Below are 17,059 nucleotides of genomic sequence, written 5' to 3' on the forward strand. Positions count from 1 at the left end.
CCGTATTTGACCGTATGACAATATCTCTTCGGGGGTGTTGTCGTTCTGTTTTCTCAACATCCCCTCGGGGGTGTTGATGCATTCGCTCATCGAAAAGTGTCTTTTATCCATTTGGGAGTGAAGAATACTTCCGAATTATCTATGTTCTCTGTGTCGAAGCCAGCGTTCGAGTTTTCCGAGCAATTTCCCGAGGTTCAGTTGTGGTTCGGTACGAGGCCTATCTCCTTTTGCGTCGTACGTGAATCGGAAATGGACCTAATAGAGTCTGCTTCGGAAGTGAAGACATTCCCAACCCGGAATGCAATTCTCTACTATATAAAATAATGTAATAAAAACGTAATAAAATGGCAGTCCTGCCGTTAAAAGTTCACATGTTTCATCGTGTCTTATTTGGTAATGAGTATTTAACTAGAATACACTTTCGAAAAAACACTAACGATGGTTAACCTTCCGGAAGTCGCGCTAGTGCACTGAGTGAACGCTGCCCTGAAAATCTAACGAAATCGTCTTAGGGTACCAGCGGCTGCTCGTTCAGTGGGCCATAAGCGCGACTTCCGGAGGGTTGAATCGTTTACGATATCCTGATGAATTTTATGTCGAGCCGAGACATCCGAGAACTAGTTTTATGCAAACCTCGTAGAAAGGGGGTGAGTTTTTGTAAATCAAATTGAAATAAAATAAATTACACTTTACTAGTACGTTTTATTTGATTATGATTTTTCCCGGCATGAATTTTTGGTGAATGATTTTGTATGGTCTGTGTTTTATTTGACCATAAACAGAAATAGATGATCTAATTTATAGGATAAAATCACTAGGGTGAACAGTGTGAACAAAAAAATATTCCCTAGTACTTTGGAAATGTTACGAACTTACAAATAACAGTACAGCTTCGGTAATTCGAAATTAATGACATATTTCCGGTACGACACTTGAACTCTATCACACCGTCTCCTTGGCAAACAAGGCTAAGTTGCAATATAGAAAATTGAAATACATTATCAACTTCGAACAAAAAAAGACAAAAGCACACCCAACATTTACACAACATCCTCGATCAGCTGTCCACACCGCGCTGTAAGTGATGGTGGCCGAAAGTTCAGAAATATATCTTCCAGCGAAGTTTCGTTGATCGAAAAGCTACTGATCAGTGGATCGTACTGCGTCTTGAGGGAGGTCGTTTGCGCAAACAACTCCGACAAACGTAACGGTTCGCGAACAAGGAATTTCAACATACCCTGCAAGAAAAAAAACATGCGTTTGTGAACTAAAATTGTGGTTTGGTTATCACCCGACTTACATCATGTTCTTCTTTCAGTTCCCATCTAAATCGTTGCTGTATATCCGCGATCAACATGCAGCTCTTCTGCAAGCTACCATTGTTCAGCTTGAGGAACAAATTGAAACCTTTTCCGTACTTCTCCTTTAGCCGTTGGATGAAGCCTATGCATCGCAGCCGGCCACCGACCATTATTGATAGTCGATTACACAGTTCCTCACACTCGTCCATACTGTGTGAGGTAAGAATGATTGTTTGATCATGTTGCTGAAGTGACTTTATTCGACTCCACACAAAATGTCGAGACTTGGGATCAACACCCGTCGTTGGTTCATCGAGAAACACTATCGAAGGATTGCCCAGCATTGCTAGGGCCGTGTTCACTTTGCGTTTTGTGCCACCCGAACACTCGTTGATACGATTGTGAGCGAACGAAAGAATGTCCAGATCGGTTAGCCATCTGTTGATAAGGTTCTCGCGATCCGTCATGTTCATGATCATTGCACTGTAGTTGATTAGCTGATAGGGAGTCATGAAGTCAAGCAATGCATCACCTTGGGGACAGTATCCGAATTGCGAACGGTAATCGCTTGCGTCGGATTTCCTAACATCTCGTTCGTTCAGATAGATTGTTCCGTCCGTGATCGGCAGATTTCTGGTGATCATCTGAAAAGTGCTGGTCTTGCCAGCTCCATTCATTCCAAGTAGTCCGAAGCATTCCCCTCGTTTGACGGCAAAACTGATTCCCTTTACTGCAACCAGATTAAGGTATCGCTTCTTCAAGTTGTGAACTGCGATCGTGTACGGGGCGAACTGTTGTGGTTCCCTACCAACCATTTCGTTCACCCTAATTGATTCCGCATCCACATCGTCATCTACGGAATCGGACATCTCATAGTTTGAATCGGTTTGATCGAATGCTTTGTTCGCTTTTTTGCCACAACTGAGATAATACTTCAAAATCGAGACAATCCTGATTTTTCTATCCACTATCATTGTCCTCCAGTACATATTTTCCACCACTTCGGTAAGCAGTAGCGTTAAAAGCACCACCATTATCGGCACCAACACAAATATGTAGCTCAAATTAAGTTGTCGGGTAGCATTTCCTGGGCGATCGATAGAGCTCGCTCTAATCAACGCCTCGATTTTATTAAGCTTTTGATTCTCGTAAACCACTCGCAGCGAGTGCTTTAGAGCAAATTCCGGAATCAGATGTAGCAACAGAATTATGCCGCTGTTCTCCCGTATCCGATCGTAACCATCCGACAGCAGAAACACCCCGCATACACCAATTATCATCAGGTAGCTCATAAAGGTCACGGCCGTATCCATGCTATCCACGCACTGGCTAATTATGTAGATCACCAACAGGGCGACTAGTCCGTACAAGATCAGAACGCTCAAGATCTGCAGATGTTCGGCTTTGCTGAAAACTGCTTCCCGGTCCATGTTCAGGGCTAAGAAGTACACCAGCAGACAGATGACGAGATGAAGCAGGAAATCCAGCAGAAATGCACTGCCCCAGTACATGTAGCGATTGACGTTCTGGAGTTGTTTGAAACCGGTGGATACCTCCAGGAAGGGCAGCTGCAGGTACTGTAGAATGTATAGCATGAACACTGCGGAGAATGAAGCGGGAAATTTGTTAGATGAGGCGAGGATATAGCTTATGTTGTTGTCATGTGAAGCGTACTTTAAATTTATATAATGAGAATAATTGTGCTGACTGATCTGTATCATCATCATGTCAAGTGATCCTCGAAAATACCCGAAAATTTGTGTTAACGCAATAGAAGTGCATGATACAGGATCTTGCTTTTAATATTGGCCCATTGATTATTAAAATGAAAATGTCGCAATTCGAAAGTGTTTTTCCCTGAAAAAACAACTGGAAGAAATTTTTCGAGGTATCTCCAACAGTGTTTTGTGTTGCACAACCTTATTACTTCTCTCATCTTACATTTTTAAATAACAACCAATAACATCATAAATAAAATAAAACAGTAAAATGTGCGAAACCCAGCAACCTACAAGCACTACAACACTGCGTTTGACAGCTACTTGGGTTCTTATATTTACCAGCTCGGCTGACCCTTAGTGACAGGGCGGCCTAGGTGCTTATACCAGAATTTCCGTACTCATACCAAGAAACCAACAGCGAACTAACCGACCTCCACCAAAAGTGAACGGTAAAGAAAACGCCTCTCCCCGATAGTAAAAGGAAGTCTGTAAATCGAGTCTCCAACGATGAAATCTGAAATCAAGAAAATCCATCCCGGTCCGGATGGTATCCCCAACGTGGTACTGATACTCTTGGTAAACTTCTGGATGGTGGACGCCATCCGAAGTCATCGTTAGTGCGGAGAAAGCATCGAAGCGAAAGAGAAGGGGTATTCGCTACTGCGCGTGGTAACGATCGACGTCAAGAACATGTTCAACAGCACCAGCTGGGTCATACCGGCTTGAACCTTCGTTCGAACCGGTCACAAATCTTGATAGCTCCTAGCGAGTAAAGTTGGAACATTATAGACGACATGGGGGCAGAATTCAAAATGTGTCCCAGTGTTGTGGATGCCAAGGCTTTGGGCACGGCACAAAAAATTGTCATTTGGATTCCAAATGTATGATCTGTGGTGATATATCGCACACGAAAGATACTTGTCCGGTGAAAAAAAACAAAAAGTTTCAAATGCGCTAATTGTAGCGAAAATCATCAATCGAATTTCTGGGGTTGTCCTGTTCGAGAAAAAATTATAAATTCTCGTTCTAGATAACAAAAACAACAAATTAAAAATGTACCTGCTTCTTCAGGTACACTTCAAGAAAACACGTCCAAACGTGTTAATCCGATTCAAAATAGATTAACAACTTCTTCTACCTCCGTCACACCATCCTACAATGGTGTGTCATCTTATGCTTCAGTGGCAGGTAACAAGGCCAAAATAACGGCTACCGTTACCACGCCTACAAACTCGTTTGCACCCAACGCTTCCTTTAGTCCAATGGATCTAGGTAGCGTAACGGAAGAAAAATTAAAATACCTGCAGGACTCTATGTTACCCATGATGATTGCCATGTTAAATTCTACCTCCATGTTTGAAGCTTTTCAAGCGGGGTGGGAATTTGCTAACAAAATTGTTATGAAATTAAAGTTTAACAATGATTTTAAATAATCATTTAAATTTATTAAATTGGAATGCTCGTTCATTAAAAACGTGCGAAGACGAATTTTTCAACTTCTTGAGGATACATAATGTGCATATAGCCGTTGTGACCGAAACTTTCTTAAAACCAAATATTAAATTGAAGAGTAACTCTAATTTACTTATTCATCGATTTGATCGAATTGTTGGATTCGGCGGAGGAATCGCAATAGCGGTTAATCGCAGAATCAAACATTCCGTTACGCCGTCTCTTAACACCAAGGTGATTGAGAGTTTGGGTATCGAAGTTGAAACTGACCTTGGTATCATTTTGATTGCTGCAGCCAATTTGCCTTTTCAGTGCACTGACGAGCAAATAAATTTCTTGAAAGGAGACTTACAAAAACTTACAAGAAATCGGTCGAAATTCTTCATAATCGGTGATTTTAACGCCAAACACCAACGGCAAACTACTTTTTAATGATTGCTCTGCTGGTTATTATTCAATTTTGTTCCCGAATGGTCCTACGTGCTATTCGTCTGTAAGGAATCCATCAACAATTGATTTGGTTTTGACGGATCAAAGTCACCTTTGTAGCGAATTGATTATACATGCTGACTTTGATTCTGATTATCTTGCAGTAACTTTTTCACTTTCTCAAGAAGCTGTTTCCAATCCCATTAGCCCAGTGTTCAATTATCACAAAGCGAATTGAGAAAGGTACAAAACTTATATTAAGAATAATTTTAATCATGACCTTGATTTACAAAAATAAAGCTCACATTGATACGGCATTACAAAATTTAAGTATATCTATAGTTGATGCTAGAAATTTATCAGTACCAACAACACAGAAAAAATTTAATACTCCTATTATTGACGACGATCTTCAACTTCTGATTCGCTTGGAGAATGTTCGAAGACGTCAATATCAACGTTCTCGTGATCCTGCTATGAAATGTATCTATCAGGATCTACAAAAAGAAATTAAGCATAGATTCACACTCTTAAGAAATGAAAATTTTGCGAAAGAGATTGAACAAATCAAGCCAATTTCTAAACCTTTCTGGAAACTTTCTAAGGTTCTTAAGAAACCTCAGAAACCAATTCCAGCCTTGAAGGAAGGTGACCACATACTTCTTACAAACGAAGAAAAAGCTCAAAAACTTGCTCAGTAGTTTGAAAGCGTCCATAATTTTAATCTCAACGTTGTGAGTCCTATTGAAACCGAAGTCTTACAAAAATATGAAAACGTTTCAAATCAAGTATTGTCTCTAGACGATATTGTTGAAACAAACTATGACGAGATCAAATCCATCATGAAATAGTTTAAAAATATGAAAGCTCCAGGTTATGATGGAATTTTCAACATTCTTCTTAAAAACCTTCCCGAAATCACCATGAGATACTTGGTTAAAATATTCAACAAATGTTTTGAATTAGCATACTTCCCTGAAAAATGGAAAAATGCCAAGATTATTCCTATTTTGAAGCCAGATAAAAAATCAGCAGAAGCATATAGCTATCGACCAATTAGCTTACTCTCTTCTATTATTAAATTATTTTAAAAAATCATCCTAACTAGAATGATGTCACATATCAATGAGAATTCTATTTTTCTTCCTGAGCAGTTTGGATTTCGTATTGGACATTCAACTACTCATCAATCTCAGAGGGCTATTCCACTGGAGTTGCTCTTCTAGACATCTTCTAGACATCGAAGCTTTCGACAGTGTTTGGCACAAAGGTTTAATTGCCAAAATGTGGGATTTCAATTTTCTAATTTACACAATAAAGATTATTAAAAATTATCTTACTAACCGTTCCCTACAGGTTTCTTATCAGAATAGTAAATCTAATAAGCTACCCACGGTGTGTTTGGTAGAACAATTTTATTCGAAAAAATCGGCATCGCTAAAACTTCAGCATGCGATAGAATGCGCTTTTCCCTTTCATTTGAAAGTAAAATTAAAATATTCTGTCGGGGGCTCCAGAACAACTTTTTATTTTAAAATTTTGTTTGAAAACTTAAGTTTTTCAATGAATCTGGTTCACCATTTTGCCCCTAGGTAGTACTTTAGACATTCAAATATTACCAAAAGTGAGAATCTGATGGACAATTTCATTGCATACAACTTTGTGAAAAACTACATCGCGATCTAAAATCGCCAGAGAAAGCTATTAAAGTTTTATCAAAGTTTCTAGATTCGCACGAGGCCTATTGGTTAGGAAGCTTTATTCCAAAAACATTTTTATTTGAAAAAAAAAAGGGATTGCCTTATTTTAACAGTGTGCTCAGAAGAACCTGAATGCTAGAAAAGGCCCACCATTAAGCGTAAAAAACATAATTCCAGATTCCACCATTTTATGCGCACCAATGATATTGTAGGAGCATGGAGATATAGAGAAGAGTAGATAAAATTTGAACGAAATTAAGACTCTTTTGAAAGATGCTGGGCAATGCAGCAAAATGAAACAGTTTTTTTTCAGTCACAGATATATTTGTTTCTTCTTTTTTTTCTTCACTTACTCTGGAGTATGCTTGATATAACTGTTCACGCCGAAGTGAACATAATTTCAAATAATTATTTTAACCCCCCAAAAATCGACACCAGCAGACAGTGTGCCAGATAGAACATTTTCTCCCCCGAAGCACAGATGAAATTATTCTTTAGTTTCAATCACCTAAGGCAAATCCTGCGCTACGATCATCGTTGCCCAGCTGACTGCTGCCAATTGCCACTGGAGATGAACAATGCTTTTTGCAATCCGACGGTTTCCATGCAAATTCGTCGCCGTAGCAGCACCGAGAGCAGATGATCGCACACGGCTGGGTCATCTTCCCCTTCAGCCGTCTCATGTCCTGTGGGAGCAGCAGGGCAGTACGGCAGTACAAAGTTTATCGCCGAACAACACAGTCCAGCATAACTGACTGTGCGTCGCGCTCGCCGTGCATACGTCGCACGACCGCTTCCCCACAGACCGGGACTTAGAAATAATTTGAAGCAGTGGAATTAGATATATCATGTAAATAGTGTAAATAAATGTTATGATTACAGTAGGATTTTTTGGTGTTGTGTGGACTGGAAAGGTCCGAAGAAGGCGGAAAAGAACGCCCTTTTGCTGGCCTGTGCGGGGCCAGCCAAGTTTGTTTCGTTCAGGGTGCTGTTCGTCCGCCCTGTGTTTCACTGCTTTTCTCGGGCTTGAGTATCGGCCAGATCCCGGCGTAAACAGTAACCTTGAATCCACCTTTTGTTCGTTAGCATCTTGTGGGATATATTTTGCCTAAATTTTAACTTTATATTTGATCATACTCGATTAGATATTCAGTCATTTGATTTGATTTCGAGTGAGAATCCTGATTGACAGTTTCATGAAGGCTATCCTTAAATAATTCTATGAGATTTATGTTCAAATTTGTTAACTTTTGGGAATCGCTGTACATTGAACAGAAATCGCAATAGTATATGAGAAACTAAGGTTTTGTCTACTGTACGAAGATAGCGACCTCAATATAAAAGTAGTTATAGAAAGTATCACCTTTTCCCGGAAGACGTGTTGCGGTTAATGTCTCCAGATTCTGAACTGAGCTTGCAATTCTGTCTTCTTGATATGTTGTCTTGGCTCTTATTCCATATTGTGAGGGAAATCTTCAATAAACAGCCGTATTACTTGAATGTATGGTCCAGCCTGATATTTTCTTGTTCGTTTTCTGTGGTGATCCGTGCACAAAGAGTAACGACCCCGGCATTTCTTCTTAAAGGAAATTATGAAACATGGTTTTATTCTTTTTTCTAAGATTATGTGAAGTGTGCTCGATTTGGAAATAAAATTTAAGGACAAGCAAAAATCTGGATCTATAAATTCTGATGAAATGAATCTACCCCAAAAGATAACAAACATGGATCCAAAACTCGAAGAGCTTTTTTTCTTTTTCAATCATCTTTCTTTTAATGTTGACAAACAGTGAGAAACCCAAAATTGCAATAAAATCCGTCGTTTATTACAATGACTCGAACTGTCTACTTTAGTTCATTCAAATATAAAGCTTTGAGTTTAAGCCAATTATCTTTTATCAGGCAGGATAGGATCAGGAAGAAGGGTCATTTTAGTGTAAATTGGCTATCCCCTAGAGCGAGAAAAGAAATTAAAAAGGCATGATAAAATCCGTTACTACAATAATCAACATCTTGAAAAGGTATAAGATTATCCAATAAATTTGGTCAGCACCTTTCCACACCTCCTTGTTCATAAAGTGTCATTTTCGCCCAAGACCCGGAGACATCTGAAAATATATTTTTTTCTGCTGAGAATGGGACTTTGCATACATTGAAATTTATCTGAATTTACTGTTCATTTGAACCCAACATTTGTTTGTAAGTCCTTGTTAATCGACTTCTTAAACCATAGGCCCCGCGCACACCTAAAAACTGATAAAATTTTAATAACTTTCTCGGGTGATTTTATATCGATTTATGGCATTCTACGAAGTTGTAAACAATGGGATTGTTTATCAGATTCTCACTTTTAGTATTTTTTGAATGTCTATAGTACCAATTAGTAGCAAAAATGCGAATTAATTTCATTAAACTTAAGTTTTCAATCAAAAAACTATATTTTTGGTATATTTGGTGAATATTTTCAATGATTACCTGAAAAAATGGAAAATTTCCACTAGTGCGGCAAAAACACAATTGATTGCGTTTACGCATAAGCGAAGAGCTTCTTCTCTTAAACCAAACAATAACCATATTATTAATGCAGAGTCCCGGTTTCAACCCCGGTAATATTCAATCATCATTTGCCCATCTCTTGGATGTTCGATTCCATGAGTTAAGTTGCATAATAAATACTTAGTCTTAAACTAAGCAAGTTTCATTGACGCTGCGCTTTGCATACGCGAAGGTAATGTTTAATGATAACAAAATTGTTTGCTTACGCCGCGACCCTACCGTAGCAGGGGCATGGCATTACCTCGGGAAGCAGTCCATTGTTTTAATTGAATTGGCTAACGACCGACAGTTCTAGTGAGAGCATTAGAAATACTTTCAAAAACTTCACGCATCTCTCTCAGAGATGCGCGAAAGTGATCTAAACCCGCGTTGGTAAAAAGTCTTTTGCGTACGAAAGTTAGAGCGAGTCTTTTAAGGTGAAGATATGTGGAAGCTACATTTCTAGGCACCGACTCGCTTGTTTACATTAGGAAAAACTGAAATCTGAAGTGAAAATTCAAACGCACAAATGAGAGTTTCCGAACATTTTCCTTTGGTCATCTGCACATTGGCAGAAAATTTGAAGTTTTGTTAGTAAACGATTAAAGTTTCGCGAGAGAAGAAGAGTGTTTCGACAAGAACCCCCAAGTGAAGAGGGGTGATATTTTCGCACAAATTAGGAGCTACAGATGGCATTCCGTCAAAAACTCGGATTGATTGTATAGGAAAATATTCTAGCTTCCTTAAGTAACAGTTTCGTGGCATACCCGCAAGGTTAGTTTATTGAAAAACGTATTTTTATATTTGCTCATGTCAGATACATGGTTAGGCAGGGGAGAGGGGTGTGTGTGGCGTAGGAGCTATGTTGTGGCTCGCATGTATCATGTCCTTAAGTAGTTCTCGCCCAGCCGCGTCCGGCGTGGTCAAGCGTCAGGAGGCAATTGTGATTAGCACGCGCAACCGGGTGCGTCGTGTAGTCTCGAGAAAATTCGCCCGTATGTTAACATGAATGTAAGTGTATGTAAATAAAAGTAGTGAAACTTAGTGCCTTTTCTGGGCGATATTTTTGCGAAAGAAAACGAAATAGCTTACGTTTGACCGAGTCCGGTAAGGCAAATCTGAAAGAAATCCACTACCCTGCTCGCGTCGTATAAAACCAGTGGCCACCGGCGCTTCATTAATTTAAATGGTTTGAATTTAACGTGGTCAGATCAAGTTAAATACTTGGGTTTGATTTACGATAAAAAACTCACTTTTAAGGACATTATACAAGCGAGCCACAACATAGCTACTACGCCGCACACACCCCTCTCCCAGGCCTAACCATGTATCTGACATGAGCAAATAAAAAATACGTTTTTCAATACACTAACCTAGCCGGTCTACCACGAAACTGCTACTTGAGGAAGCTAGAACATTTTCCTATACAACCAACCCGAGTTTTTGACGGAATTCCATCTGTAGCGCTTATTCTGCGCGAAAATATCACCCCTCTTCACTTCGGTTTCTTTTCGAAATACTCTTATTTTTCTTCTTCTCATTTTCAGTGCACTTTTTCAAATGCACTTTATTCACACACCACTGCACAAACACTCGCGAAACTTTAATCGTTTGTTAACAAAACTTCAAATTTTCTGCCAATGTGCAGATGACCGAGGGAAAATGTCCGAAAACTCTCATTTGTGCGTTTGAATTTTCACTTCGAATTCCATTTTTTCTCAATGTAAACAAGCGCATCGGTGCCTAGCAACAAGCGTGCGCGTGGCTTCCACATATCTTCACCTTAAGGATCACATTGAAGGAATCCAAACAAAATGCAACAAATATATAAAATGTTTATACCCTCCTATAAATAGGAAATCTAGGCTCTGCCTAATGAACAAACTATAAATTTATAAACAAATATTTATACCGGCAATGCTATATGCAGTGCCAATATGGGCAAGTTGTTGTGCTACTAGGAAGAAAACGCTTCAAAGGATTCAGAATAAAATTCTGAAAATGATTTTGAAGCGTCCTCCCTGGTTTAGCACAAATGAGTTGCACAGACTCGTAAACATAGAAACAAAAAATAGTTTAGGTTAGACAAGATTTTACGTTAGACAAGATTTTATGTGCTGTAAGAATACATCACATTACAAATAGGCATTAGCACTTCGAACATTAGAATCTAACTTAAGATATAGTAGTAAAAGGAAAAATAACATGCCAAATAACAAGAAAAAAAATATGAAAAGAGATTAAGTACAAGCGTATAAATTGAATAATATTTTTTGGTATATATGAGTAGTGGAAAAGCAAACTAATAAAGGTAAAAGAAAAACAGACCAATGAAGAAGAGGAAAAGAACGGGAGGGTCGCATTTATAGTTGCTTATATTTGGGAACATAGCCACTTTATATGACGGTTTGGTTCGCGTGGATGATGGTTCTTCAAGATTACTAGGCAGATTTTGAACATTTGAATTGATATGGTCCCAATACTTTGGATAGTTCACTTAAATTTTAAATTTAATATATTGTGCAATTGAATGATGTTTTCTTTAGATTTAGGTTTAAATTGGTATGATCCTAATACTTTGGCTAATTCACTTAAGTTTGAAAACATTGTGTAAATTGAATGATATTTGATTTAGATTATATGTAATGCATACTGCATCGGTTTGGATCTAATTGAATTGATAGCAAAAAGAATTCAATCTGCCAGTCATCACGGTATCCTTTCGCTTCTATCCACCACCTGAAACACGCGCCGTATTGCTATTAGATTCTATGGACCAACAGAATCTAAAGTATCCAAGCTACAAATCTCTAAGCATAAAGAATTTTAGTCTGGAGTCCACCGCCAAGCCCACGGTATAAAATTCAAACAAATTTCCATGTTCAAAAGAAAGTGAAAAGCTAAAAAACGTAATTGGCTGCAGGTCTTCTCACAAAAGTTCAATGTACAATGACTGCAGTTTTATTGTATTTCCGGAAAATTCGACCAATTTGTATAGTCCATATCGGACAATGGTTTTTCGGAAAACTGCATCCCAGAGAATTATCAATTTAGTAACCTATTATTTCAGTTATTGACCTATAGGTCTGGTTAATCAAATAGACTAGAAAAATTAGTTTTAATGTCTATTATGCCAAATGGCTTTTTGCTAAATGGCCCATGTTTGGGCATTATATCAAATGGGCATTATGCCAAATGGCAACCTATCTTCAATTTTGTTTTAATCGATTATGCCAAATGGCCACTTGAATCTCACCATAGTTATGCCAAGTGGCCTTACGCCAAACGACGTTATGCCAAATGACTTTATGCCAAATGTGTACTGGCCATGATCGCATATTTGTCCCGTTTTCTATGGGATATCCTATCTTTATGGGACTGATTTGCGATCATGGGCAGTGTACCGGTCTAAAGTATATCTTACCTAAAGCAATTGCCTCCGTGAACAGATACGGCGTCATCGAATCCACCTGCAACCTCCGGTTGGACGGACTGTTGTGCACGGTAACCTCCGCTCTCGGATAACCGTAATAGTTCAGCAGCAGATTACTTCCAATGTTAGCAGCGATGGGGGCACTGTGCAGTAAATTATTGTTATGCAAGATGGTCAGGCTACGGTCGCTAACGTTAAATTCGATAGCTGCCACCAGCCGGTCCAGGTACCGACTCCAGTCCTTTCCCGCTTCCTGTAGCAGGTAGTCTTCTATGCGGGTATCCTCCGTTACGATTAGATCCACGTTTTTGAAGTAAGAACTATTTCGAAGCATTTCAACGTCGAGCGGACGATCGTTATCGTTCAGCACGATCACTACAAATGCACGATTTACCGACGAATGATGCAGCGCTATGGAGTCGTAATCGATCTGTGTCCAGCCGTTGCTTAGCAGGAAGCAGAATAATACTGTGAGGATTGGTAGAATCGACATCGAACCGTAAATGTGAGCATTTCGTCTGATGTGTATAGATTTCTTGTAGGCGATTGCTGCGAATTGTTGAACCAAAGGCAGCAAAAGCTTTTCGTGAAGTTTAACGGGCTGTTTTGCTTGGGTACTTTGTGATGAACGCTGTCTGATGGGGGCGTCTGGAACGTCGAAGCTTTCATCCAGTTCAAGTGCTTTATTCTTCGAGGATGAACTGTTAGAAAGGAAAAAAACCACGGTGAAAATAGTATAAGAAGTACGTTTGATTGTTTTGTATACAACTTACTTTAGAAATACCTCTTCCAGTGTTGCGTTCGTAACACTAATTGAATCAATTCCGTAAGCAACCTTACTATCTTCCAAATCCTTTAAAAGTGACGCATACTGCTCAATACAGATGTAGGGAAGCATGACGGCAAACACCGGTTCCACCGTCGGTTTCTCTTCCGCCCCGCTGATGTGTTCTTTGATCTTGGCCAACACTTCATCTCGCTTGAAGATGTCCTTCTTCAGCAGCTTCAGGGTGTAGCCCTTTCCGTAGTGATGCTTCAAAAAGATGGACGTACCGAACGCAATCAATTCTCCGTTCTCCATGATCGCAATCCAGTCCCCGAGAATATCGGCTTCCTCCATAAAATGGGTTGTGATAAGAATCGTATGATCTTTCTTCAGCTTCAGTAGAATGTCCCAAATATCTCGTCTTGATTCAGGATCCAATCCCGACGTCGGTTCATCAAGGATGAGCAATTTTGTTCTTCCGATAATGGCGTTCGCTAGACAAAGTCTTCTTTTCATTCCACCCGACAGTTTGGACACGACTTCATCGCTTTTTTCCTGAAGGTTAACTTTCTCTAGAATCTCATCCGCCTGCTGTCTAGCTTCCTGCATGCCTATTCCCCGGAGAGCTCCGAAGAAAATTAGATGTTCGCGACAGCTCATGTAACTCAACGCTACGTTGTGCTGTGGGCAAAAGCCGATCCGCTGCCGGTAGTTGTTTGAGTTATCTTCCCCGTCGATCTCAATATTTCCTGACGTGCGAGGAGTCATTCCGGTAATGATGTTCATAGTGGTGGTCTTTCCAGCCCCGTTGTGGCCCAGTAAGGCTGTTATCCTATTTTTGTATATCTTCAACGACAGATTCTTTACTGCTGTCCGCGTTCCAAACGAAGTCTTAAACGTCTTGTTCAAATTGGCGATCTTCACAACCTTCTCCAAATGATCACCATTTTCCATCACTTTTTCGTCGTCGTTGTTTTCCTCGGAGGTTAAACTAGAATGATCGCGACTGTTGTTGATTTTGTTGGATGCTTTTTTGTTGCAACTTATACTAAATAGGAACGTCCAATGTTTGGGCGTACCGTACTGCCCGGGATGGACATTCGAAATATAGTACGACAGGAAAGCCCAGATCATGGAGCCTAAAATCAGCATTAACATTACCACAAACAGGCTTGTTCCTCCATTTCCCGGATATCCACTGACGAATGCATCGCCTACTGTAAAGCTGTGCCACGAGTTTTGATAGTCGTGCAAAATCGAAACGCCTACTTTGAAGCCAGCCATTGGAAAAATCATTAGTGGAAATTCGAATCGTTTTTGCACGGAAATGAAAATGACTGGAGCAAAGTAGCAGATTGGAGCCACAATAGTCGATATAGTAACCGATTCCAGCAGGGTACTGACGAAGAATGTGTACATGATGGTACAAATGACAAACAAAAACAACAGTAGATAGGCAAATACGATCTGAGCGGCGGTCAATTCCCAAACCAATGCAGCGTTGGTGATGATCATGCATACCACCGAGATTAAACCCAGATGGAGGAAATTCACCGTAAAAATTGCCATCTCATTCCAGTAGCTTCTAGGTGTTGCAATCTTCAGGTACTCCTTCATACCGGAATCCTTTTCCTCTACCAGAGGAACTAGCAAAAGATAAGTACAAGCCACAGAAATGAACACTGCCAACATCACGTTGACTACAAAAATTTCCGACGATTCCTGCAGTCGTTCACCGCCCAACGGTACATGTTCGTATTTGTACTCTGGTAAAGATTCTTCCGCCAACCCGGTTCGTAGCTCCACAAATGACTTCTCGATTGCATACTGCAGCGCAAGGAAGCCACTCTCGAAGTACTCATTCCGATCCTTTAGATAACTAGCATACAAATCTCGCGAATAGACTTCCTTGGTGCGAAAATTATTATTCTTGCTGCGGATCGTGTACGAGAGTCGTGCTTCGGATGAATTATACCCGAAAGCGATCGCGTAGAAATCTTGGCTAACAAGCAGAGTGTGTTCCATTTCGCCAGTTGTTGCGAAACCTTCCACGCCTGTCGGATGAAAGCGATCTATTTAATATCTGACCTTAATTGTCTACCGGATACTTACGGTCGATGGTAATAAAAAGCTTCTGCCGAACATGCTCGATTAGCTCACTGGTAAACTCGTTGTTTGGTGAGTAGAAAAGCTTGTTGTAAAAGCCGGTCGGGTAAAATCCTACCAGTTCATCCTAGAAGAAATCGTCAGGAGATAACAAACTACTACGTTAATACTAGACCCATAATATAAATTTATTGAAAGCGCGCTTCCGAGTATTTTTGATGCAATTAATTGAAAATGATTGCCGTTGGCTTCCAACAGCCCTAAACATTACTAAGAAACAGTATGAAGTCATTGCGACGTGGCTTTCTGAGTACCGTCCACACCAGCTTCCGTCTACGGAACAGAACGTCGATGTCACATAACTATTCCGTCGGGATACGATGATTGCACCTCTCATGTGCGGATTCATATGTTCCGTGATGTTGTCTATCAACGTCTCCATAGAAACAGCATGTAAACACTTTTGGCGTTCCGTCTACGGAAGACTAACGGATCATGTCAATGGATCTCTATTATGCTTTCCATAAGTTATTATAAGTAACCCTGAAGCAAACGCTCAATAACAAACCTGAGAGATGGGTTCCGCCAACAGGGCAGGAGTTTCCGCAGCACCCTTGCTGGCTCCTCCGCGCTGATATCCAGAACGGCTAAACACGTACAGCGTCACCACAACAATCGGAAACAGCGTATTCAGGACATTCCGTACCGGATGTCTCCGCTTCTCTTTCCAAGCTTTGAACAGGAAAATTTCGATTAGGCTAGCACTTTCTGGCATTTGTTTGGTTTGCTTAAGCTTTTTTTTTGCTGGTGACACCCTGGTACGTGACACCAATTAATCACCCAGATAAGAACTTTCACTCGCTATTGTCTTTCGATTAGCGCTCACTTCTCTTTGTCGCTGGCGAAATGTCGAACAAAAGGTGAGGGTTTAATACCGTTCCGTGGAATGCATTTTACGCAAATTTAAGTAGGAAGAGCAGAAGAGCTCACACTGCGATTCCATTTTTTCCGACTAACTTTTATAAACAAACACTTCCGAATACATAAACATGGGAATCAGAGATGCCAGGTACTTTTTTCAAATGTCTGCAACAATAATTTTAAATGTCTGGGAAGAACAAAAAATGTCAGGAAAGCTAGTGTAACCAAAAGCCTTTATATTCAAAAATCTGCAAATATCTGCAACAAAACTAAAAAATCTGCAAATATCTGCAACCAAACTAGAAAATCTGCAAATATCTGCGTCATCGAAAAAATCTGCAGCTTATATTAAAAGTCTGCGAATTTGCAGACTTGTCTGCAAACCTGGCATCTCTGATGGGAATTTCTCCTTCATGACGGTTAGGGTGACTAGCCTGAATTCAGCTACTAATGAGCTCTAGAGATAACTGTCTGCTCGCAGCGCTTGTGGCGACGAGTAGTGAAAGCCAGAGATGATTCTTATGTCGTTTTTGTTTGAGGCAGAAATTAACTCTTCTTCTTCTTATTTCTCACTACCGTCGCTGACAGTAGATGTTAAGGGCGTAGTTGCCATGACTATATTGCCCTGTTATTTTACTAGTTTCGTGTGTAGTCGTATATTGCAACTCGATGTTTCACTATTCGGTATGACATGA

General features: G+C 40.0%; 1 protein-coding gene across 1 annotated transcript; it reads right to left on the bottom strand.

Annotated features, from left to right (window-relative positions):
* Positions 1-682: 682 nt before the first annotated feature.
* On the bottom strand, positions 683-16,494 carry LOC131685387 (ATP-binding cassette sub-family A member 2). The gene is made up of 6 exons (XM_058969084.1): positions 16,012-16,494; positions 15,450-15,570; positions 13,345-15,391; positions 12,563-13,272; positions 1,301-2,901; positions 683-1,238 (listed from the first exon to the last, which is right to left on the bottom strand). Exons 1-6 carry the CDS (start codon positions 16,216-16,218, stop codon positions 1,041-1,043), a joined length of 4,884 nt encoding a protein of 1,627 aa, XP_058825067.1. The 5' UTR covers positions 16,219-16,494; the 3' UTR covers positions 683-1,040.
* Between the last annotated feature and the right edge of the window lie 565 nt (positions 16,495-17,059).

The sequence above is a fragment of the Topomyia yanbarensis genome, chromosome 2, assembly GCF_030247195.1.
Source record: "Topomyia yanbarensis strain Yona2022 chromosome 2, ASM3024719v1, whole genome shotgun sequence".
In the NCBI taxonomy this organism is placed as follows: Eukaryota; Metazoa; Arthropoda; class Insecta; order Diptera; family Culicidae; genus Topomyia; species Topomyia yanbarensis.

Bases quoted from the DNA above. Each gene is read 5' to 3' on its own strand.
- LOC131685387 (XM_058969084.1), bottom strand. From the start codon at position 16,218: ATGCCAGAAAGTGCTAGCCTAATCGAAATTTTCCTGTTCAAAGCTTGG. The intron at 13,273-13,344 runs GTAAGTTGTATA...CCTTTCTAACAG, and splicing joins CTGGAAGAGGTATTTCTAAA to TTCATCCTCGAAGAATAAAG. The intron at 1,239-1,300 runs GTAAGTCGGGTG...TTTTTCTTGCAG, and splicing joins AACTGAAAGAAGAACATGAT to GGTATGTTGAAATTCCTTGT.